Source organism: Lynx rufus, unplaced genomic scaffold (assembly GCF_022079265.1).
Source record: "Lynx rufus isolate CCGP_SWC_20201006 ecotype Redwood Valley unplaced genomic scaffold, mLynRuf1.p SCAF_16, whole genome shotgun sequence".
NCBI lineage: Eukaryota > Metazoa > Chordata > Mammalia > Carnivora > Felidae > Lynx > Lynx rufus.
This window is the reverse complement of record NW_025814830.1, coordinates 39,069,713-39,091,559: the sequence shown is the minus strand read 5'-3', so window position 1 is coordinate 39,091,559 and position 21,847 is coordinate 39,069,713. Positions and strand designations below refer to the sequence as shown.

General features: G+C 53.9%; 3 protein-coding genes across 4 annotated transcripts in view; 2 read left to right on the top strand and 1 right to left on the bottom strand.

Moving 5' to 3' along the window:
* Positions 1 to 1,215: 1,215 nt before the first annotated feature.
* ZDHHC1 (zinc finger DHHC-type containing 1) lies at positions 1,216 to 15,451 on the top strand. 2 transcript variants are annotated; one of them, XM_047079238.1, is made up of 11 exons: positions 1,216 to 1,243; positions 2,631 to 2,873; positions 7,614 to 7,789; positions 9,379 to 9,480; positions 9,895 to 10,019; positions 10,117 to 10,275; positions 10,545 to 10,657; positions 14,275 to 14,357; positions 14,601 to 14,688; positions 14,819 to 14,897; positions 15,002 to 15,451. In XM_047079238.1, exons 1-11 carry the CDS (start codon positions 1,235 to 1,237, stop codon positions 15,283 to 15,285), a joined length of 1,461 nt encoding a protein of 486 aa, XP_046935194.1. In that variant the 5' UTR covers positions 1,216 to 1,234; the 3' UTR covers positions 15,286 to 15,451. The 2 variants fall into 2 exon arrangements, with proteins under 2 accessions (XP_046935194.1, XP_046935193.1); XM_047079237.1 differs by having other exon boundaries at positions 14,660 to 14,897.
* A 135-nt stretch (positions 15,452 to 15,586) lies between these two features.
* Positions 15,587 to 20,114, top strand: TPPP3 (tubulin polymerization promoting protein family member 3). Its single transcript, XM_047079235.1, has 4 exons — positions 15,587 to 16,567; positions 19,003 to 19,196; positions 19,312 to 19,465; positions 19,585 to 20,114. Exons 2-4 carry the CDS (start codon positions 19,009 to 19,011, stop codon positions 19,771 to 19,773), a joined length of 531 nt encoding a protein of 176 aa, XP_046935191.1. The 5' UTR covers positions 15,587 to 16,567; positions 19,003 to 19,008; the 3' UTR covers positions 19,774 to 20,114.
* A 951-nt stretch (positions 20,115 to 21,065) lies between these two features.
* LRRC36 (leucine rich repeat containing 36) overlaps positions 21,066 to 21,847 on the bottom strand; it is a 54,862-nt gene continuing 54,080 nt past the window's right edge. The window contains exon 15 of the mRNA XM_047077405.1: positions 21,066 to 21,229. Coding sequence (XP_046933361.1) covers positions 21,066 to 21,229 — 164 coding nt within the window. The remainder of the gene's footprint in view (positions 21,230 to 21,847) is intronic.

Here is a 21,847-nt window from a genome sequence, read left to right as displayed (position 1 = left end):
AGTTGTCCCCGGGTTTGGAGTCAGAGCCACCCCCAGGCCTCAGATGATGAGTCCTCCCACTTCAGATATCGGGGAGACAGCAGCACTGGGGGTGCCTGTGACCACTGCCACTCTGAGCAGTGGGGACATGTCAGTCATATGCCTCTGCTGCTTTCTTTAAAAACTTCCTCAAGGTGTAGGGCTGCACAGGTGTGAAGATGGCAAAAGGAAAGCTAGAATTTAAGGATCCTAATTCATGGGTTCCCTTCAAAGGAGTTTCCCTGGTGATGGTGTCACTGGAGAATGGATGTGCAAGCCACAGGGATTTGCCCCTGAGCAGAACCACCCACCTCAACTGTATTTACAGGGCTTTACCTAAAGACCTTTGAATTCCCAAAAATCAAGGACAGATTTGCTACCTCTGGGGACATTGAAAATAAAGTGGTACCTGCTTTTTTTTTTTTTTTTTAATTACCATTGTCACTTTGATCAAAGGTGAGACGGTTAGAATGACCATCCAGTGGCCCAGCTCTTATGACAACATGTTCCTTGGGACCACTGGTTTAAGAAAGCAGCTTCAACCAATCCCATTACTTTGGAAATTAACCTTGTAAAATATCAGATGCAGCAGCCTTCCTTTGGAGAGATCAGGAGAACCCAGAGGGCTATTTTAAGGGTAATTATAATATCTATCATTTACGAAGCATTTATGTGTCAGGGCTTTACTTACAGTGTTGCTGATCTATACACAGCACTAGGTAGCCATCCCTACCCCCATTTTTCAAATGAAGAAACAAGCCACTCAGCTAGTAAGTGCAGAGCCAGGACTTGAACCTAAATCTGTTACCTGCAAAGCTGGGGCTCTTTTTTCACTTTTCACTGTTTCTTTTTGAAGACAAAGCAAATGACCAGGGGATTCCAATTGAGTCCCTGGGAGAAAACTAAGGTCATCCCATTTAGCTTTGAGATAAGGCTGCTCAGAGATGAATATGGCAGGCTTGGCTTACAGGAGGCTCTGAGCCTCAGGTGGGATGAAGCAGTGGCTAAGTGTGAATGTCCGGCAGTCAGGGTAATAATAGCCAGTGGCAGGGGGAGCTGGGCAAGAGGTATGTCTCTGGATGGTGGCTGTGCAGATCGAAGGCAGGGCAGAGTGGGCCAGATGGCTCTGGGTGGACCAGGATTCCACACCATTTATCGCACCCACATTTCCCTTTATTTCAGATGATTTCAAGTCAACATTTACTGAGCACCTACTATGTACAAGGTATGTTTTGGGTGCTTGGGGAATGGCATGTGGGGAGCAGGGGTAAGTGAATCACAGTACAGTTGCTACCTTAGGGAAAATTGGCATAACAGGGAGCAGATGTGGGGCTGACACAGGGTTCCAAGTGGCAAAGTGACTTGCCCATGAAAGACTGAGCATGAGGGCCCCCTGACTCTGTTTGGGGCATCAGGGAAAGCTTCCTGGATTGGTGATGCTTAAAGTGGGCACTGAAGGCCAAATCACATTTTGTTGGGCCAAGATGTGAGGAGGGTGTTCCGGGTAGATGTGCTGAGGGGGGTCTGCTGTACTTTCTGATATAGTCAGACTCCTTGGCCCACAGGCATGGGCTCCCGAAAGGAGAGTCCAGCTGCCAGGGTTTTGTCCCTTACTCCTGGCCATCCCACCAAGGGCTCTGAGTTGGCCTGTCTCCCCAGGTGTGGCGCTGCCTGCCCAGGCACTAGTCCTCCCTCAGGCCCAGAAGATTCTGGAGGTGGGGCTCTTCCTCCAGTAATGACAGCACACCCTGCCTGCCTTACATGTGATTTTGGCCCCTAGGCCAGGTCTTAGACTAAAGGATGGTGGGACAGGGGTGGGGGAGTGCTGCCATCTGGTGGTCTGGCTGTGGAGGAGGCCCACCCTTCTCTGAGCGAGCTCTCAAGTGAGTCAAAGGCCATCAGCCCACTTGTCTCTTCTCAGTGCACTAGGCCCAAATTTACCTAGAGAAACATGGTCTTTTTTGCTGCTGGAAGGAAGCAAGGGGGGATCCTTCCTTCTCTTGCATGCTGGCCCCTCCCCAGCCAAGAAGTCTGAGGCACAGGGGAGATGGTTTAAGGGCTCCCCCACGCCCCATCCCCGCTGTTCCCAGCCTCTCTCCTAAAGGGATTACGTGCTAGCCCAGGGGCAGACACCAGAACCCCTTCTGAGCACCCCTAGTCCATGTTTCCTCTAGCAAAGAGTAAGGGGGCCCTTTCTGACACTTGCATTTGGGCCTCAGGACAGAGGTGACTAACAGAATCAGCATGTGTTCTCATTGCTCTGGCCCCAGCCTGATATTGTTACCAGATGAGAACATGTCTTACTGGGTTTAACTCTGATGGCTGTGGAGACAGCACTTTGAGTAACAGGCAGCCACACTGTGTTCTGAATAAACCCTGGACCCTCCTATCTTGTCCTGGCCAGGGCTGGGGCCAGAGCTTGCTCTGGGGCTTTGAGAAACACTCCACTACACCTTCCCCCATGGCCTGTCTTCATCATGCTAGGGCCCCAGTTCTTCTGCAGAGTAGCTGGGAGATGACTTCACATCCCAGCCTGCTCTCCACATGGGGCTCTGGGCTCCAGCCCAGGCCTCCTTAGGCTAATGCTTTCTCTACTTTTCCTTCCTCTGGAGATGAACGTCTGCAACAAGCCCTCCAACAAGACAGCCCCTGAGAAGAGTGTGTGGACAGCACCTGCACAGGCCAGCAGACCCTCCCTGGAGCTGCAGGGCCAGCGGTCCCGCCGGAATGGGTGGAGCTGGCCCCCTCACCCGCTCCAGATTGTGGCTTGGCTGCTGTACCTCTTCTTCGCTGTGATTGGCTTTGGGGTCCTTGTTCCCCTCCTGCCTCACCACTGGGTGCCTGCTGGCTATGCTGTATCCTTGGGAAAGTGTGGGGCTAGTACATGGAAGAACTGGGGCAGTGGATGGAGGAACATGGCAGAGGCCTGAAGCTGGGCTCCAGAGCCCCACAGAGTGCAGGCAGGCCCCCTCTCTGCCCAGGAGCACCAGCTGCCTCCCTGCCTGGTTTCCAATCCCCATCTGACCCCTCTGCCTGATGGGGTGAGCAGATGGACCTAATGTACCTTGGAGCATTTAAAGCCCACACAGCTAGGAACCTTGTCAACTGAGATACCGCAAGAGTGATCACAGAAGAGAGCCTTAATGTTAATTGTGTCCAGAGCTCGACAAGGGATAGAGAGTAATTATTCCATTTACAAAAGAATCTTTCACTTTTCAAAAAGAGTCATGGTAGAATTCTTTTACATAGTAAGTTTCCTGGTATATTTAAAATGTGGTTTTGTGTACAGTCAGATAATTATGCTGTACCCAGGACTGTTTAGGAGCTCATTGGTTTTGTAAACCAGACTCTTAGTGTGAGGCTGAGTTGACAAGAGGAGGGATAGAGATGCCCTGGAAACTCGTGGGAACAGTGACAAACACAAACTTGCCTGAGCCCAGTGGTATGACTCCCCCAGCCTTGGCCACAACCTCCAGGAGCCGAGGACATGGCTGCAAGGCTAGGAGATTGGGGTGCAACAGGTGGCTATGTGCCCCTGTCCGGAGGGTGCCCAGAAGAGGTGCCCTCATGTGTGTTCTTCATGAAAATGATTTCTTGGGCTTCCTGGGGGAGAAGGGCGAGGGTGGGCTAAAGGAGGTTAGCAGAGATTAACTTGAAAGCTCCGGGTGTAGGGTCAGCAGCCGAGGTTGGTCACAGCTCAGCCCTTCAGGGGTCAGACAAGGCTGAGCAGCTTCGGCCGGCTCCCCGGTTCTCAGCCTCCTCCTCTGTCTGACAGGAGTCCTGCCTGCTTCGCAGAGGAAAGGAGCACCGAGGGTGTGTGTGTGAGCACCAGAATATGTGAGCCAGAAGTGTGAGTGTGCTTTCTTGGGAAACCACAGAGCCCTTGGCTGGTGAGTGACAAGGACAAACATGTGGAGAAGGACTGTAGAGAAGGTTGTTGTCCTCAGACACCAGCAATATCGCTGGGGGGGCTTCCTGGTTCACTAGGACCCAGGGCCTAGTCATCAGCTGTGTAAATGGAACACTGGCCTTTCCCTGAGGGGACCAACAGGACTTAGGCCTTAGTGCTCTTAAGTAGAGTGGTTCGTGAAATATTCCTCCCATGATCTGGAATGGGCATGCCCCTCACTCAGGATTTTCTGGGCTTCTACCACCAGGGTACCTGGGAAGCCAGATTCATAACCACGTGGTTGCAGTAAAGAGCACAGTCAGAGCAAAAACAGTAAACAAGAGTAGCTAGCATCTGTTGAGCATGTATATGTGCCCGGCACTGTGCCAAGCCCTGTATGTGGATTATATCATTCAATCCTCATAATAATCTATAAGGAAGGTGTTCTCCCCACTTTACTAATGAAGAAGTCAGGGCTCAGAGAGTTTAAGCGACTTCCTGAGGTCACACAGCTGATACCCACCGAGACAAGAAGGGCTGCTCAGGCAACCTGACTCTGAGGCAGTGGGACGATTTAAGGGTTTTGTCTTCTCCACATTGATTCCTTTGGGCAACGTGGAGGCTCACAGAGCCACCAGGATTGGCACTCCCACTTCTAGGCCTGTATGCTTCTCCTTCCTTCCATCAAAGCCACCTTCCTTATGAAAACTTCCTCAGGGCCCCTGAGGAATGAGGTAGGGTAATGGTGTGTAGCAAGTATCTACTTGGGGCCTGGAAGTGGCCTGGGACCTACCGTTGCAAAGATGAGTAAGACAGGCCCCCAGCCCTGGGGTGCTCAGCCTGCCGCTGGGGGAAAGCCTTGTAGATTAGAGATCATCACATGGTAGGTATGAGGGTAGGAGCCATACAACAGATTATGGGTGTAGGAGGAGGGCTGTCTAGACCAACACCACCGTGGGCTCAGATGCGGATCTGCTATGTGCCCATCCTCCTCTGTGGTCACCTCTCTGGGTACTCTTGGCTCTGCCCCTTTCCTTCATCATCTATATCCAGTCAGTCATCAAGTTCTGTGGATGTTAGCTCCTAAATAGCTATCCAAGCTTGCCCTCTTTCCTCCCCACTGCCATCTGCCCCTCTTACCTAGATGACTGTTTTGTTTCCAAATAGGCCTCCCCCCACACACTCTTGGGCCAATCCATCTGTGTCCACCCGTGTTCCTGCAGCAGATTGCCCTTTCAAAATCCAAATCTGATAAAGTTGCTCCCCAGCTTAACATCCCATAATGGCCTCTTCCTGTCTTAAGAAATGATGTTCAAGATCCTCAGGACTCTTCATGTTCTGGGTTCTGTCCATCTCCCCAGCCTCTTACATTATTTCCTCTGACACCACTGGTCTCTTGGCTGGAAGGCTCTTGACTCTCTCCCTACCCGAACACCCAGCTAAATAAGAAGTCCAGAACCGGCAGCCCACAGGCCTGTTTGGCCTACAGATTTTTCTTTTCTTTTCTTTTTTAAAGTAGGCTCTGTGCCCAGAGTGTGGCTTGAACTCACGACCCCAAGATCAAGAGTCACACACTCAACCAACTGAGCCACCCAGCTGCCACCAGATTTTCTTTTTTATTAAAAAAATTTTTTAATGTTTATTTATTTTTGAGAGACAGAGAAGGAGCGTACACACACACGAGTGAGGGAGAGGCAGAGAGAGAGAGACAGATCCGAAGCAGGCTCCACGCTGACATCAGAGAGCCCAATGTGGGGCTCAAACTCAAGGAACTGTGAGATCATGACCTGAGCTGAAGTCAGACACTTAACTGACTGAGCCATCCAGGTGCCTCCAGATTTTCTTTTTTAATTGGGGGACAGTTAACACACAAAATGGACAGTCTTAAGTGTTCCTTTAGCAGGTGTATTTTAAGAATTATTTATTTTTTGTCAACATTTAAAAAATGAGACCTCATAAAAATCCAGATTTCTAGTTCCTTTTGAAAAGTTAGAATATGGTGGTGTGTGCCCTTATTCTAGCATGGCAGCAACGAGCTGAGCTGGAACCACACACCAGCCACCCCTCTGGCCGGGACTCTACTTGGTCCCAGTACCCAGCCAAGCCCCTCCTATTTACATTATCTGTTCCTCTCCAAGTCTCAGCTGAGATGATGCTTCAGCTTTCCGGATCCCTTCAGATTAGATGAGGTTACTCAGTTGTAAATTCACATGGTCCCATGAACTTCCTTCATTGTAATCAACCCATTATTTGATTAACATATGTGTTTCCCATCAGACTGTAGGCTCCTTGGGGCGAGGGCCCAAGTCTGTCTTGCCCCTGGCATAGCCCTCAGAGCTTGGCGCAGAGAAAGACCTGAGTGAACAGTCAAATGAATGAACCAGGGAGTGGTATGGGAGGAGTGTTGGAGCAGAAAACTAAATGTTTGCCTACATTCAGTGTGTCTGAAGAGAGGCTGGAATGGTGAGGAGTAGTGGGTGGTGATATCAGACAGGTGTGACAGGAGCCAGAGCAAGAGAAGCCTTGGCACTGAACAGAACAGTAAACTTTAACTTGAGAGCCATCGAGAGCCACTGTAAAAATTGAAGCAGGCAAGGCTTTATTTAAGCTATTCAGTGCTCACTTTGGGATCAAGTGAAGGGCAGGCTCAAGGGCACTGAGGCCAGAGGAACAGAGTCAGGAGACTGTGGAGTACCCAGGGAAGAAGTGAAGGCCTGACCCACAGCCAGGGCTGTCTGGCCTTCGTGGGCTGTGGTCCTCGTGTTCAGCAGTGGTGTAGCATATTAGGGCAGAGCCTGACTCACACAGACATGTATGGAAATTTGGCCACTGGGAGGAGGAGGAAGAAGGAAAAAGGAGGTTAGGCAGCCGACCGATGGAGGGATGAATGATGGAAGGATATGAGGTCTGCCTGGTTAGCAAGAGGACAGATGGAGGGAGGGAGGGCAGATGGCTGTCTGGAACCTATTGGTGAATTTTTACAAATGTAGACTTTGCAGCAAATTGTCAGGATACTCGTCCCCTGCATTTGTTCTATTCACTGAGCAGATAGGTCCTGAATGATCTGTGTTTCAGCCCCAGGAATTAGCCAGGCTGCCCCTGGCCAGGCGCTGAATATGTCAAGCCATCCCAGAATCCTCAGCCCTAGGGCTCCAAGTACCTGGACTCCAGTCAGGGAGGCGGTGGGTGTATTGGACCCTACCTACAAGTGATTCTCCATCTGGCCCAGCTGCTGAGAAAGGATGGCTGCTTCCCTCTCAGATCCGAATTCCTATGAAGGCAAGAGAAACAAACTTAGAACTTATATTTTGGGTCCTTGGGCCTTAGAGGATAATCTCTTTCAGTCTCATTTCACCATTTAGAATCTGAAACCAGATCAGATTCCAACATCAGACCAGCCTATGGCCTGTGCCAGGACTGGAGCAGTGAGGCCAGGGCCCTGTGGTTGGGCCGCTCAGCGACAGTAGGCAGTGCCTTGTGAGCTCCATTACCAGATGGCTCCTCTCTTCCATCTGGGGCATGGGTATGCTGAAGAGGTCTTTCAAGGAAGCTCTCGTGGGGCTGGAGGTAAGAGGTGGCACAGGCAGAGAGTCTCTGCATGAGGGAGTCATATGGAGGTGGAGAGCTGCTACCTGGCCCTGGAAAGTGGGGAAGAGGGGCTTCCAGCCAGCAGAGTGTGGAGTGAGTCTTTAACCTTCTGGGCCAGTGCATGGGCGCCATCTTTGCCGGCCACCTTGTGGTTCACCTGACTGCTGTCTCCATCGATCCAGCAGATGCCAATGTGAGGGACAAGAGCTATGCAGGCCCCCTGCCCATTTTCAACCGCAGCCAACATGCACACGTCATTGAAGACCTGCATTGCAACTTGTGCGACGTAGATGTGTGAGTGAGTGTGGACTGAGGGTGTGTGTGGGTGGTGATTGTGCCCCGGGGAACTGCCAGCGTACGTTCAAGGCGGAGAGGGCATGCCCAGGGCTTTATAGTTATGCTGATGCCTCAGAAACCTCGTGTTTTACACAGTCAAGAATCTTGACAGAGTGACAGAGAATTGGGTGAAGGAGGAGATTGGAAACAGAAGATGAGGAATGGCATTTCCAACAGTTACAGTAGGAGACACTTGGCACTGCCACAGACTTTTCTACTGACTGACTCTGCCAGTGACTCCCCTACCCCCATCTCTCACAAGCATTCCCAGATAGGGACGGGGAGGGGCACTAATGCTTGAGTACTTACTATGTGCTAAGTGCTTATGAACAACCCTGCAGGGTGGGCAGCACCTCACCTCACAGAAGAGGAAGTGCCCAATGCTCATATGGGAGCCCAGTGCTCCCATATGACCTATGCCTGAGGTCATATGGCTATTGGGTAGCAGAGCTAGATTCACAGTCCAGCCTGCCTGGCCCCCAAGCCCATACTGTTATCCTCAGTTACCCATGAGGAATCTGAAGCCCAAAGAGGCCAAGTGACTTACTCCAGATCATGCTGCTAGTGGGAAGGACAGTCAGAATTTGCAGAGCCCATGCCTCCTTGGCTGTTCTGGACTGCCTCCCTAGGTCCCTCCCTACTCTCCTGGAGCTTCCAGCCTCAGGCAGGGGATTGGGGATGGCGGTATGGTCCAAGGCTAGCTCTACATTTCTAATCTTAATGTTCACAGCCTGTTGAAGGGGTATGTCCCCAGGACAGAGAAAGAGGCAATGGCATTAAGGCACTGAGGAGTTTGGTGTCTGATCATCCTTTCCTTCACTAGGCACCAGTCAGTGCATTGCTCTTAAGTGGATGCTGTGGCAATGGCCGCCCACTCTGTTCTGTTCTGGGGAAGGGGCTGCAGCTCACTCTCCCACACCCCTTTGGGCTTGCATTCCTAATGTGGCCTCACCTCCTCTGACCCCCTGCAGCCAACTGCTGTTCACCCAGATGTCAGCTTGCTCCTCATCCTTTGGCTCCCTTTGGGTTAGCCTAGACAGACTTTTTCTGGCAGAGGTTTTCTGGAAGAATGCCAGTAAAATTCCCATAGACTGGCAGGGAAATAGGGACTCAAAAAATGGAGATGTCAGAAAAAGCAACGCAGGCCCCGGACCCAGCAGCCTTGCTCTCTTCTGCTCCTTGGTGCCACACCTGCATCGTCTCCTGGCTTGGCGCAGGGGTCCTTGCTTGGAAAAGAAGCCCCATTTCCGTTTCATGCCACCATCACGCAGGTGCGCAATCCCTTAGCGGTTAAGTGTAATGCCTCCCAACCCCTCTACCTCCTACCCTGGCTCTTCAGAAGCCAGACCTCCTGTGGGTGCTCTGCTTCGCAGTGCCACCAGAGGGCGTGCGCGCTCCCCGTCGCCGTTTCCAGGTTCCGGTGGAGTGCGGGGTGGGTAACGCGCTCCAGGCCCGGCGTTCCGGTCTTCCGTGGCCCCAGCCAGGCCGGTGGCGAAGTGCGGGAAAAGCTAGCCGACCGCCTTGTGCCCCTCCACCCCCTCCCGCAGGAGCGCTCGCTCCAAGCACTGCAGCGCCTGCAACAAGTGCGTGTGCGGTTTCGACCACCACTGCAAGTGGCTCAACAACTGCGTGGGCGAGAGGAACTACAGGTGAGAGCGCGGCACGGGCCGCAAGGGTGCCTGCGGATGCACGGGTCCGAGTGTGAGCCAGGAACCCTGAGCTTGCGTATGAGGCGGGGCAGGGGGCGGGGGGTGCGGTGCTTGGTGGACCTGTGCGCTGGTGTGCATTAATGTGTTGGTCTGAGGGTGATGCTCCTGATGGCTGCCACCTGGGACTGCTGAGGGAAGGTTTGGGGGCTTTCTCCTGTGGGTCCACAGAATGGTGGGAAGCCTGCTGGGGTGGCTGCCCAAACTGATCTTTGCCCTAAGTCATTGGCTTCGTGAGGAGTTGGGGCTGTGGGGTCAGAGGCCTGGCTCCCCTCCCAACCATGGGCCCTTCTGAGTTCTGGGCCCTTATCCAGCTGGAGCACCTGGGTGCTGACAGCTGCCCACGGCTGGGCCCAGGCTCTTTCTACACAGTGTGGCATCTGCTTTACTGGGTGTCCTGCTCCTCGTGCTGGTGGCCACTTATGTCTTTGTGGAGTTCTTTGTCAACCCCATGCGGCTGCGCACCAATCGCCACTTTGAAGGTCAGTCCCGGCTCCAGGCCCACTTCCGCCTTCCAACCCTGGGCCTGTCCTAGTCATTGGTCACAGCCCGGATGAGCAGTCTGCCTGTGCCTTGCAGTCCTGAAGAATCACACAGATGTGTGGTTCGTGTTCCTGCCCGCTGCCCCTGTGGAGACCCAGGCTCCTGCCATCCTAGCCCTGGCTGCCCTACTCATCCTTCTGGGCCTGCTTTCCACAGCCCTGCTTGGCCACCTGCTGTGCTTCCACATTTATCTCAGTAAGTCCCCCAGCCCCCACTCACATATACCTATACCTGCCTTGCGGTGGATAGGGGTCCCTAGCCTGCAGGGAGGTACCACTTGGGCCATAGAACCCTGAAGCCATGCTCCTTTTTCAGTATTGGCTTTTGATGGTGGCCTGGTCTCACTTAATGGATTAGTGTATATGGGGACAGTAGTTTTCAGGCTGGGGCTGGGTACCCTCCCTTACCTTCTGAACTCTAGGATCCCCTTTCCACTGCACTGAGCCCTCTCCTCACCCCCTCAGTGTGGCACAAGCTCACCACCTATGAGTACATCGTGCAGCATCGCCTGCCACAGGAGGCAAAGGGGGCCCACAGGGAGCTCGAGTCATGTCCCCCCAAGATGCGGCCCATTCAGGTATAGAAGTCGCCCAGAGGGCTGAGGGGATGGGAGATGGGGCCTGGGTGTGGGAGGGGCGGTGGCTGTGCAGCAAGCAGCAATGAGACAGGGCAAAGGAAAGCAGGCCTGGAATCACAGTTGGAGCAGGGGAGTACCTGGAGGCAAGAGGGGCAAGGCCAAGCCTGTACTGAACACATGTCTGTTTGCTCAAGTGTGAGCACAGCCAGAGGAAGCCCCGTGTTTTCCCGACCCCATGTACATGCCTGTCTGGGCTCCGAGTATGTGCTGGAGGGCATGGGATGTGGGAGCTTGGAAGCGGGCAGGTTGGGGCTGCAGAAGAGAGATGGGTCAGCGACTGGGTCACCAGGATGGAGATGTCAATTCTCTCTACCCGTGACCCTGAGACCTTAGACTCATCACCTTCTTTAATCCTTAAAAGAGCCCATGAGGCAGGTAATATAACTGCAACCGTGTTGCAGATGAGCCTAACACTGGGTCTGCGAAGAGTTAAAGTCCCTACACTCTGAAGCAGGAACCCTGTAGCCCAGCTACTGACCAGTCTATCCCCATTCCCACGCCCCATGGCTTCCTGAGGTCAGCAGCTGGAGGTGGGGGTGGTCCAGTTCTTGGAGCCCCCAGGGACTGGGAAGGCAGGGGGCCCAGGCAGGCCTTGCTGGGAAGGCTGAACTCTGGATCCCAAGTCCCCATGGCAACTAGACACAAACACAGGCTGGTGGGCGGGTTGGGAGAAGGCTTGGGACCCGGCCTCTCCTGTTCTCATTGCCAGGGGTAGGGCCTGGGAGGCCCGGGGGGAGTGTTGACTTTTGGTGGTGACCCTCCTGCCACACCACTATGTACACACACTGGTGCCTGGCATTGAACCCTTGTAAGTGCAGTGGCAGCTATCCTCGGAGTGGGCATTCCCTAGGCAGGAGACTTTCTCAAGCTTCATAGTCATTACCCACTGAGGCAGGACTGGTCCTAAGATGCTTAGACTACAGGGATCTAGACCCCTGCCCTGTAGTCACTGCTTGCCTAGGCTTTGGAGTCAGGTGTGCCAGCAAGGGCATTTAATACCATCTGTATGTGACCTGAGGGAGGCCTCCCCAGGAAGAGGAGGGATGTGTTTGTCCCATTGCACAGAGGAGAGTTCTGAGGCTGAGAAGTGCCATTTACCATTCAGGAATGCGCACTTTTTTTTTTTGGTCAAATTTTTATTTAAATTCTAGTTAACATATAGTGTAATATTGGTTTTGGGAATAGAATTTAATCACTTACATACAACATCCAGTGCTAATCATAAGTGCCTTCTTAATACCCATCATCCATTTAGCCCATCCCCTACCCACCTCCCTCCATCAACGCTGTTTGAGGAATGTATACATTTAAAAAAATTTTTTTAACTTGTTTTATTTTTTAAAGTTTACATCCAAATTAGTTAGCATGCAGTGCCACAATGATTTCAGGGGTAGATTCCTTAGTGCCCCTTACCCATTTAGCCCATCCCCCCTCCCACAACCCCACCCGTAACCCTGTTTGTTCTCCATATTTATGAGTCTCTTCTGTTTTGTCCCCGTCCCTGTTTTTATATTATTTTTGTTTCCCTTCCCTTATGTTCATCTGTTTTGTCTCTTAAAGTCCTCAGATGAGTGAAGTCATATGATTTTTGTCTTTCTCTGACTAATTTCACTTAGCATAATACCCTCCAGTTCCATCCACAGAGTTGCAAATGGCAAGATTTCATTCTTTTTGATTGCCGAGTAATACTCCACTGTATGTATATATGTGTGTGTGTGTGTATATATATATATATATATATATATATATATATATATATATATACCACATCTTCTTTATCCATTCATCCATCAGTGGACATTTGGGCTCTTTCCATACTTCGGCTATTGTTGATAGTGCTGCTATAAACATGGGGGTGCATGTGTCCCTTCGAAACAGCACACTTGTATCCCTTGGATAAATGCCCAGTAGTGCAATTGCTGGGTCGTAGAGTAGTTCTGTTTTTAGTTTTTTGGAGGAATGTACACATTTTGAAGCTGAGAGAGGATCCTGGGGACAGCTGTGATGAAGGGAAGGGGGTTTGAATGGGGATACCCTGGTATACCCTCAAATTTTCCCAGCTGGCTAGGACCTGGCTGCTGTCCCACCCTGGCCCCTCAGGCTTCTGGGACCATCCTCTAACTGCTGCTCCTCCCACCCTGCCTTGCTTCTGGAGCCCAGGGGCACCAAGAAATGCTTTGCCCCTCTTTGCTGGGCCCTGGAGGGGTGCCGAGTCCATACTGGGGGAAGAGAAAAGATGGGGGAGGCCAGATTACCGTGAGGTCCCAGTCATTACCTTGAGGTTCTAGTTCTTGTGACTGGCCTCTGAACGCTTCTTTCCCAGTGCTCCTCTCCTGAGGCTGGCGCCCCCACACTACTTTACAAAGGGCTAGTCTGGGCCTTGGTTGGGCATGAGACTTACTCTGGGCTTCAATCTCTGCATCTGTGCAGGCAGCCCATGGCCAGCTGGGCTCTATCCCCCAGATCTTCCAGGGCCCTGAAGGCAGCCTCCCCACCCCCACCCTGAGCAGGAATGCGGGAGGGGCCCCACTCTAGAGCCGTTGCCCCCAAACATAGGCTTGTTTTAGAGACGGCGTTGCTGTTACAGTGTCATCTCTGCATTAGTCAGGACGCCTCGGTCTCCATGGAAACAACTGTTGAACAGGCGACAGCTGTCCCGGTGCCCCCCCTGCCCCCCCCCCATAGGGGTGCAGCATCATCCTGGCTCTGCCCTATACCCTCCACACCCCACCAGGGTTGGCTTTTTCCTCGCTTTTGTCTCCTCACCTGTAGTCCTTATGAGCGTCCTTTGTGCTCAGTGGCAGGCTTAGGCCACTTCTGTGTCCTCCTGGCTTCAGGTCCCCTCACTTTCAGGGGTTGGTGCTGCCACTACAGTGTCACTGTGAGGATCAGTGACTAAAGTAGACACAGAACTTGCCCATAAGCCTGGTCCCAGATGGGGGCTGTGGTGCTGTTTTTTCCCACCTCTTTAACTGCCTTCTCTTTTGGGGTGGGGGAGACCTCGCATGGTCCCACTAGTTCCCCCACCCAGGTAGCTAAGATTGTGGCTGGTACCCTGAGGACTCAGCTCCCATCCAGTCATGCACATAGCCTCAGGTGCACACCCCAGCGTATGAATGTCTGGCCAGTCTCCCAGCCAGGGAAACAATCAGGGAGACTAGAGCCCTGGGAGGAGCAAGAAGTAGGAGAGGGTTGCTCTGAGAGCCTTTTCCCCACCACCCACCTTGGCAGAGCAGACTGAGTACATTGGACCTATGAGGCTGGGGGTTCTCTGGAGGAGGTAGTTTGACTAGATGAAGTGAGGAAGATGGTAGGGATGGGGTAAGGCCCGGAAATGGGTGTTTTAAGCCTCAGCCTACAGAGGGGTTTTCCCAGCATAGCTGGGAATCCTGGAGGACAGTCGGAAACCTCTGTGCCCAGACCTCCCACAGAGACCAGTGAGAAGTGGGGTATTGTGTACAGGATGGGGTGTCGGATACAGGATGGGGTGGGCTCAGTACCCAGAAGGCCTTGGATCCACACCTGGCCCCAGCCTCCCTGACCCCCACCTTCCCCAGGAGATGGAGTTCTACATGAGGACCTTCAGCCATGTGCGCCCAGAACCCTCTGGCCAGGCCAGGCCTGCCACCGTGAATGCCAAGTGAGTGCAACCTGGGCATGTGTCACCTGAACATCTCTCATTGGCATGGCAGGGACATCCAAGGTGGGAGAAAAGGGGTAGGTCAAGGCCAAAGTATAGGTCTGGGTCCAGCCTGGCATGCCCTTGGACAAATCAATGCCCCTTTCTGTGTGCTAGGAAGGGTGGCTTATTTCAGAACATCCAGAGGGGTGGGATTTGAGGAAACAATGGGCATCCAGCACTTACCCTTCCACTTCCCCTTAGTCTTTCTCAGTTCCTTGCCACCCGAGGCCAAATGGAGCCCCCCCAACCCTCCTCCCCAGAGACTCTGCCTCCCCGGATCCGACCCCAGGTGAGGGGGACTGTGCTGGGCCCATGAGGAAGGGTATGGGAAAGAAGCCTCTACCCTGCCCCACTCCTCTCCTTCTTTGGGTGAAGTGGGGTTTGGGGAAGGGGCACTCAGGCTCCCCATGTCTCTGCAGAAAAAGAGGAAGCGGCGTGTGTATAAGGTGCCAACCTCTGGCACCTCGGATCGGGAATCGCCGCTGCCCAGGCTGTCGGGTGAGTGTCCCTTTCTGACCAGATCCTGAACTCCGAGGGAAGGAAAGGTAGGGCCCTGAGAGTGTTCACAGCCCTAAGTTTCACATTTTCCTCCATCCATGCAGGGCCCAGGGGCCCAGGTCGCAGCTCCAGCTCATCATCAGATTCCGCGGGCGCCAGCCCAGTGCATGCCACTGGACCTGCAGGTGCCTACCACTCGGCGTCAGCAGAGTCCATGGATGAGATTCCAGTGGCGCAGACACGCCTGGGCAGCGCTGCTCTGGCCACCCCTGGAGGCAGGGGCCGAGAGCCGGGGCTGGCGCTGCAGGTGCGTGCGCCCGCTGTTTTCGTGAGCCCAAGCAGCGGCGAGCCCGGGGCGCGGGGCGGTCCAGAGACCAGCCTACCTTAGCAGGGCGGAGAGGCAGGAGGGCCAAGGAGGACCGGCCATCCCGACTCTCTATGCAACACCCCCACCCTTGCCGCACCGAGTGCACTTTAGGGGCCCCTATGGCCAGCGGGATGGGTCCCCTTCTCCCATGACTCAGCAATACCCCCTCCCCCCCAACCGGCCATGATGCTCCAATAAACTTTTTTTTTTTTTTTTTTAATGCTTTTGCGGACTTAGTGCATACTTCTTAATGGCAAGGGCCATAGGCCCTCCTGGAACTGGACCATTGTCAGTCGGTCTAGGGGCAGAGGGTAGGATGAGCCCCCTCATACACTGAGTGGCCACCTAAGTTGTCATATAGAGAGGTACACGAGGACCTAAGGTGCTCAGGTACAGGGCCCCCGTTGTGAAAAGTCCTGGAAGGCTGCCTGGAGGAGGTTATTTGTCTTGAAAATAGGGTTTATACTTGAAAGGGAAAACAGGCTTTGGGATCCCGAGGCAGCAGAGCGGGCAGGGACTGTGAGGCCGACACCGGGGTGGAGTGGGAATAGAAGACCCCAGAAGTCTTTAAACTTCTTCCTGATGTGGGGATTACTGTTGGGGGGCTTGGGGATTCGTGATTAGTGCACTGGTCCCTCCTGCTCTCAGTGCTTTTGAGTTGTGGCCTGGGGATGCCACACGTTATTGGGAGGGCTGTGGCCTTGAGCCAGCTCTAGAACCCACTGCCATTGAGAGGAAGGGCTTTCTCGCTCCTCTGCCAGCCCTCTGCCCCCCCCCCCCCCCCCACTCTGGCTCCCGCTCCCGCTCCTGTTCCCAAACGGCCTTCGGTTGCCGCTCTGGGAATCTTCATCTTCCCTATGGAGGTGGGGGCCTGCCTTGAACTTTGGGCAAAGCCCCAGATGAGGCTCTTTTCCCGTTAGGGGTTCATCCGAGGACGTCCAGAGCTGCGGAGGGCTGGTCTCCAACGGGCGTGAAGGCCGTGGAGCTGCCCTGCGAGCTGCGGGGATGATGATATCGCAGCAGCTCCGCCCCGCTGAGCGCAGAGGGGGAGGGGTCCGGTGGGTGGGGCTAGCGTGACCTTGGTCATTCTCCCGCCGAGACAGCCCTGGGGGTGGGACTCGCCGTCTCTATGGAGACCGAGAAACAGGGGATAATACGGCGGAACCGCCCAGGCTGCAGTCCCTCCCTGGAGCCGGCAGGGAGCAGAGCTGCGGAGCCGCCTTGGTCTCCCGCGTCCGTCGGTCCATTCTTGCGTCCTTCTGTCCATCGAACGAGCACAGTAGGAGCAGCCACGAGGTAGAAGGTAAGAGACTACAGCGCCGACCACTCTAATCAGTATCCTGCACAATAAGGAAGAGGGTGGGGTGGGAGCGCCCTGGAAGGGGTCCCAACCCCAGATGGTACCGAACTGAGGACACCAGCTGAGCGGCCCTGCCCTGGGCCCCAAGCGTTCCTCCCCCCACCTCCTTGCCCTGCTGATTGATGACGCCAGCTGTCCCAGTGGGAGTCCGCGGGTGGCCCCAGTTCTTGGGTGTGGCCGCTCCATCCTTGGCCTGCAGACTCCTGGGACTATGGCCTGCGACCTGGCTCCACCTAATCAGTACCAAGAATCCCTTCTTCCCATAACAGGAGTGAGCACTGGATGCAGGATCCTGTCAGTCTGGGACAAGCATCTGTGCCCCAAAACCTCCCCGAGACTTTACAGTTGGGTGGCGTCTCTGGATCTGTAGTGGGAGGTTGGAGTGTAGAGAGAGGGAAGAGGAGTGCTGTGTGAACCTGGGATTGTGGGTCCATAGAGTCGCGACAATGTGGGGACAGCGGGGACCCCTAGGCCCAGAAATTGCAACTTAGGGATAGTGAGGATGGTCACTGGGAGGGGGCTTTCATTGTTAAGGCCAGTGGTAAATGGAAGGGGGTGTAGTTCTGTAGGGGCCCAGGCTATGGTAACTGGAGGCCTTAGGATAGATAAAAGGCAGAGGTAGAAGCTGTTTGCTGAGGACATGACTTAGGGTGTGTTCAGGAGGCTGCAGTGGAGGTTTGGGGTGTGTTTGGGGAGTCTCAACATGGGGTCTCTCAGTGCAATACCTGGGAGTCTGAAAATGCAAGTCTGTGGGTTTGGACACTGAGGGGTTTCAGGGCAGGGTTGAGCATGAGGCCAGAAGGCTTGTGGGTGTAAGGATGTGGTCAGAGGCTACAAGTGTATAGAGAGGGGGTGACTTGTGAAGCTCTGTTTAGGGGGCTCAGTAAGGGCTGTGGGTATGTGGATAATGAGCCTTAGTCCCAGGGCTGGGGTGTGTGTGTGGACGGGGGTAGCTGCAGTGGAGGTCTGAAGGTGTGGTCAAGGAGGCCTCAGTACTGGGCTGTGTCACACGTCATAGCTGCAGTGCAGGGCTGTAGGTGTGGGCAAGGGGCTGCAGGGAGGCTGTGAGGGGTGTAGGAGGGACACTTTATTGCAGGGCTAAGAGTATTATTGGCGGGTTTCTGTATGGGGCTGTTACTATATGTGTGGCCGTGGGTGCTGAGGAAATGGTCCGGGCCCTCAGTCCTGAGACTGGTTAAGGGTCTGGTGGGGGGAATAAGGCTGAGAATGTGGAGAGCCAGGGCTACATGCATTCAGCTGTGGGAATGTGGACTGGTGTGACAGTGCTCAGGGTGTGGCCAGGGGCTTCCATGGAAGACTGAAGGTGTAGACACTGGGGAAGTGTGCTTCACTGTAGGGCATAGGTGTGAGGATTACAGGACCAAGGCCATACCTGCAGTTGCCAACATGCCTCTGGGGGTTGATAACTCTACAACCCCTACCCAGTCTAGTCTCCTAATCACCTGCTCCTCTTAAACTCTACAGACTGGGAGGTTACAGCCCCAAATGGATGGCAAGGGACCAGGAGGCCACGGTTGTGCCCCAGGCACTGGGAGTGCTGCTGTGCCCCACCCGTGAGCCCGTTCCCTAGCCCAGCCCAGCCCAGCAACACTGGGAGCTTCTCCCTGAGCCGCCCTGACACCATCCTGCCCTTAGCAACATTCTCCAAGCAGTACTACCCTCCCTTAGCAACTGTCTCCAGGCTTCACAAACTGTGGCCAGGCCAGCCCCAAACTCCCGCTCCCCTCGTGTTTTTGTTTAACAGCAAATAGTAACAAGGTCCTGGCTGGGCTAGCTGTACCCCTGCCTAGGGCATGCACCCCTGCCCATGATCTGGCTCCCTTCTCAGCATGGACTGGGTCTTTCTGGGTCCTCATGACTCTGACAGAGACCCTGTCCTTACTAAATACCTGCCCAACCAGCAGCCTGGCCTGGCCCTGACCTAGCTTGGCATGGAACTCCCAGGGAGGGGCGCCTGCTCTGCCACCCTCACTTCCACCCAAGCAGGCCTTGTGCCAGGGTCAGACAAAGCCATGGCCCCAGCTGTTGCCCTCACAGTCTTTCTGGACAGTGCCACTCTGTTCCCAGCCTGGTGTGGGCATCATGATTTCACCTTCTGAACTCCACTCTAAGCCAGGGCTGGCATTAAGTGACAGGACCTTTCAGGGCTTCTCCTTGGGACTCTGAGGCCCAGGGACACACTGAGTGCTGGCCCCTCTCCCCAGGCAACTCCATCTCCAACTCTGAGGGTATGTGGCATAAGTGCCCCTTAACTCAGACCTTGGTAGGTTTTGAGGTAGAGGCAGTGATGTTCTCTGCCTTGGGGAGAGGAGGGGCAGCTTGGCTGGGAGGTGACTGAGGTGGGTCCCCCCCTACAGGGTAGCATGGCAGCAAGCACAGATGTGGCTGGGCTGGAGGAAAGCTTCCGCAAGTTTGCCATCCATGGTGACCCCAAGGCCAGTGGGCAAGAGATGAATGGCAAGAACTGGGCCAAGCTGTGCAAGGACTGCAAGGTGGCTGATGGAAAGGCCGTGACAGGGACCGATGTCGACATCGTCTTCTCCAAAGTCAAGTGAGCCCCAGGCAGTCCTTGCTTCTAATGTTCCCAGAAGGTGGGGAACTGGGAGGCTGGAACCAGGGAAGACATGGAGAAGGGGGAAAACTCATGGTGTCCACATACCTTGCAGAGGAAAGTCTGCTCGGGTTATCAACTATGAGGAGTTCAAGAAGGCTCTAGAAGAGCTGGCAATGAAGCGATTCAAGGGGAAGAGTAAGGAGGAAGCCTTCGATGCCATCTGCCAGCTGGTGGCAGGCAAGGAACCAGCCAATGTGGGCGTCACCGTAAGTACACTGCTGGTCTCGGGTGGCCACTGAGGGGGATATGGGGAATCACACCTGGGGGTGGCGGTCTGGGCTTCCCAATGCCAGGTGCCCTTGGAGGAACAATTCTGTCCAAACAGAAAGCAAAGACAGGAGGTGCTGTGGAACGGCTGACTGACACCAGCAAGTACACAGGTTCCCACAAGGAGCGCTTCGACGAGAGCGGCAAGGGCAAGGGCATTGCTGGGCGTCAGGACATCCTGGATGACAGTGGCTATGTGAGTGCCTACAAGAACGCAGGCACCTATGATGCAAAGGTGAAGAAGTAAGGCCTGGGAAGGCCCACAGCATGGCTGCCCCCAGCAGAGGCTCAGGCCTGGGCCTAAAGGGCACATGGAGCGAGAGAGCCCTGTCCCTTCCCTGCTGGACCTCCACCCAGTGCTTCCTGCCCAGCCCCAAGGGCTAGCCCACCAGACCTCTGACCCAGACTGCTCTGCATCCCCTTCCCCTTCCCTCCCTGACTTCTGGCTGTCTGGGGAGGGTCTGTGCCTGTAGCCTCACTGCCCCAACCTAGCCCTGGGCATGGCTAACCCCTTGCGTGCTTGCCTCATATTTAAGCTGCTGCTCTGGCCAAGTGCCTAATTCTTACCCAGACCTCAATAAAGATACCTTTTGTACCAATATAACCTGGTCAGGTATATGGTAATGGGGATAATGACATTCACATCCTGCTGACCTCTCAGTGTTACCACCCGCTTGCAGATCACACTCTGCTGATCTTTCCACTGGCAGCCCTGCCCAGAAGACGACACATACCAGGTCCCTTCCATTAGCACAGAGCCAAATTACCTGAGGATGCTTCTTAGGGAAATATAAGGCCTTTCACCTCAGCCCTGACCCACAATCCTAACATCATATCTTGCTCTCCTGCAATTAGGGCTCAGTCTTGGCCTCTCTAGGAGAGAGGAATGAGACAGCAGACTAGGCCTGGCCAAGGTGCTGGGCAGGGTCCAGTGCCAGGTCTCAAGTCTAAGCCTGCTGACAGGTCCTCAACTTGATGGGGCTACCAAGGTAAGTCATTTCTGGGGTCCAGCTCAGAATACCAGATAATGCAGGAGCAGCAAGAACCTTCAAGAGTGGATAGTCCAACTCCATAATTTTATAGCTGAGGAAACTGAGGCCCAGAGAGTGAGGGGAATTTTGCAGAACAGAGCCAAGAACCATGCCTCTTGCCTCCCAGGCCAGGCTCTTTCTAACACAGCAGTCCCCAACAGTGATTTCCAAAAATGGGGTTCCATGGCCAGTGATAGAGCCTGGCATCCAACACCAGCCTTTGGCATGTGAGCAGGGTGTCCAACAGTGAAGGGGCTTCTTGCTGATTCCCTCCCATCTGTTCAACATCCCATGTTGTGAGGAGGGAGAGAAATCTCTGGTCCTTGAGGACTCCTGGAAGTTTCCAGATCAACATTTTTTCTTCTGTGAGGCCCTGGTTGTTAGGCCATAGCTATTCCCAACCCCAAGGCTTTGGGGCCAACTCTCCTTCTTTCCTGCTGACAAGCAGACTGGATGGGACTTAGGGCCTGCCCAGGAGTGGGCAGCTCCCAAGGGTTCTAGAAAAGGCTTAACAGATACTCACAAATACCTTTTTTTTCTGATCCAGATAAGGTGGCAAAGCAGTACAAGGGTTCATTCCCTCATCCCACAGGCTGTTCTGGGATGTCCCTGCCCCAGGCAGAGTCCCTTGAGTGGGGTTGGAGAGGAATAGTATGGTTTGGGGTAGGAACACTGCAGAGACAAGGTGGGAATTAGAAAGTGGAGGTCAGCACCTGGCCACAGCAGAGCCTTACCTAACAGCTGACAGCTGTGGGCTCCTCCTGACTCAGTTGACTATGTTGCTTTGCATTGCCCAGGGAAGAGTTTCAGAGAGCTTTACCTCTCCCACCAGCAAACAGTAACAGGAATGATTCCTCCAGCCCTGTAGAATTTGCTGAATTGTGAACTTACTTAAGTGAGCACAGTAAGAGTGAAATCCAAATCCTTCTGGCCTTCATTTACTAAAATATCCTCATAGTGAAAAAGAATTTAACTGTATTGCAATTTGATCAGGTTATTAAGCTCAGGTGAGAATACTATCCAATGTATAGGGGAGCAGCAGCTCAGCTGCTGGCAATGTGGCTTAGAGCAGCCCAGAGAGAGAACAGGCTGAGCCCAGAAACTCCACCCACTCCATGTTGAGCTCACTTAGCCCCACAGGGCAACAACTCTATGCCCCTTTCTTTGACACCACCAATTCTTGCCCCTGCCTTCTAGACCAAGGGCCACATAGGAAAATTAAGAAACAGCTGACTTTCCCAGAAGTAGCCAGCAACCCTAGAGAGGGGGCAGGGCCAGCCACTTTCAGTG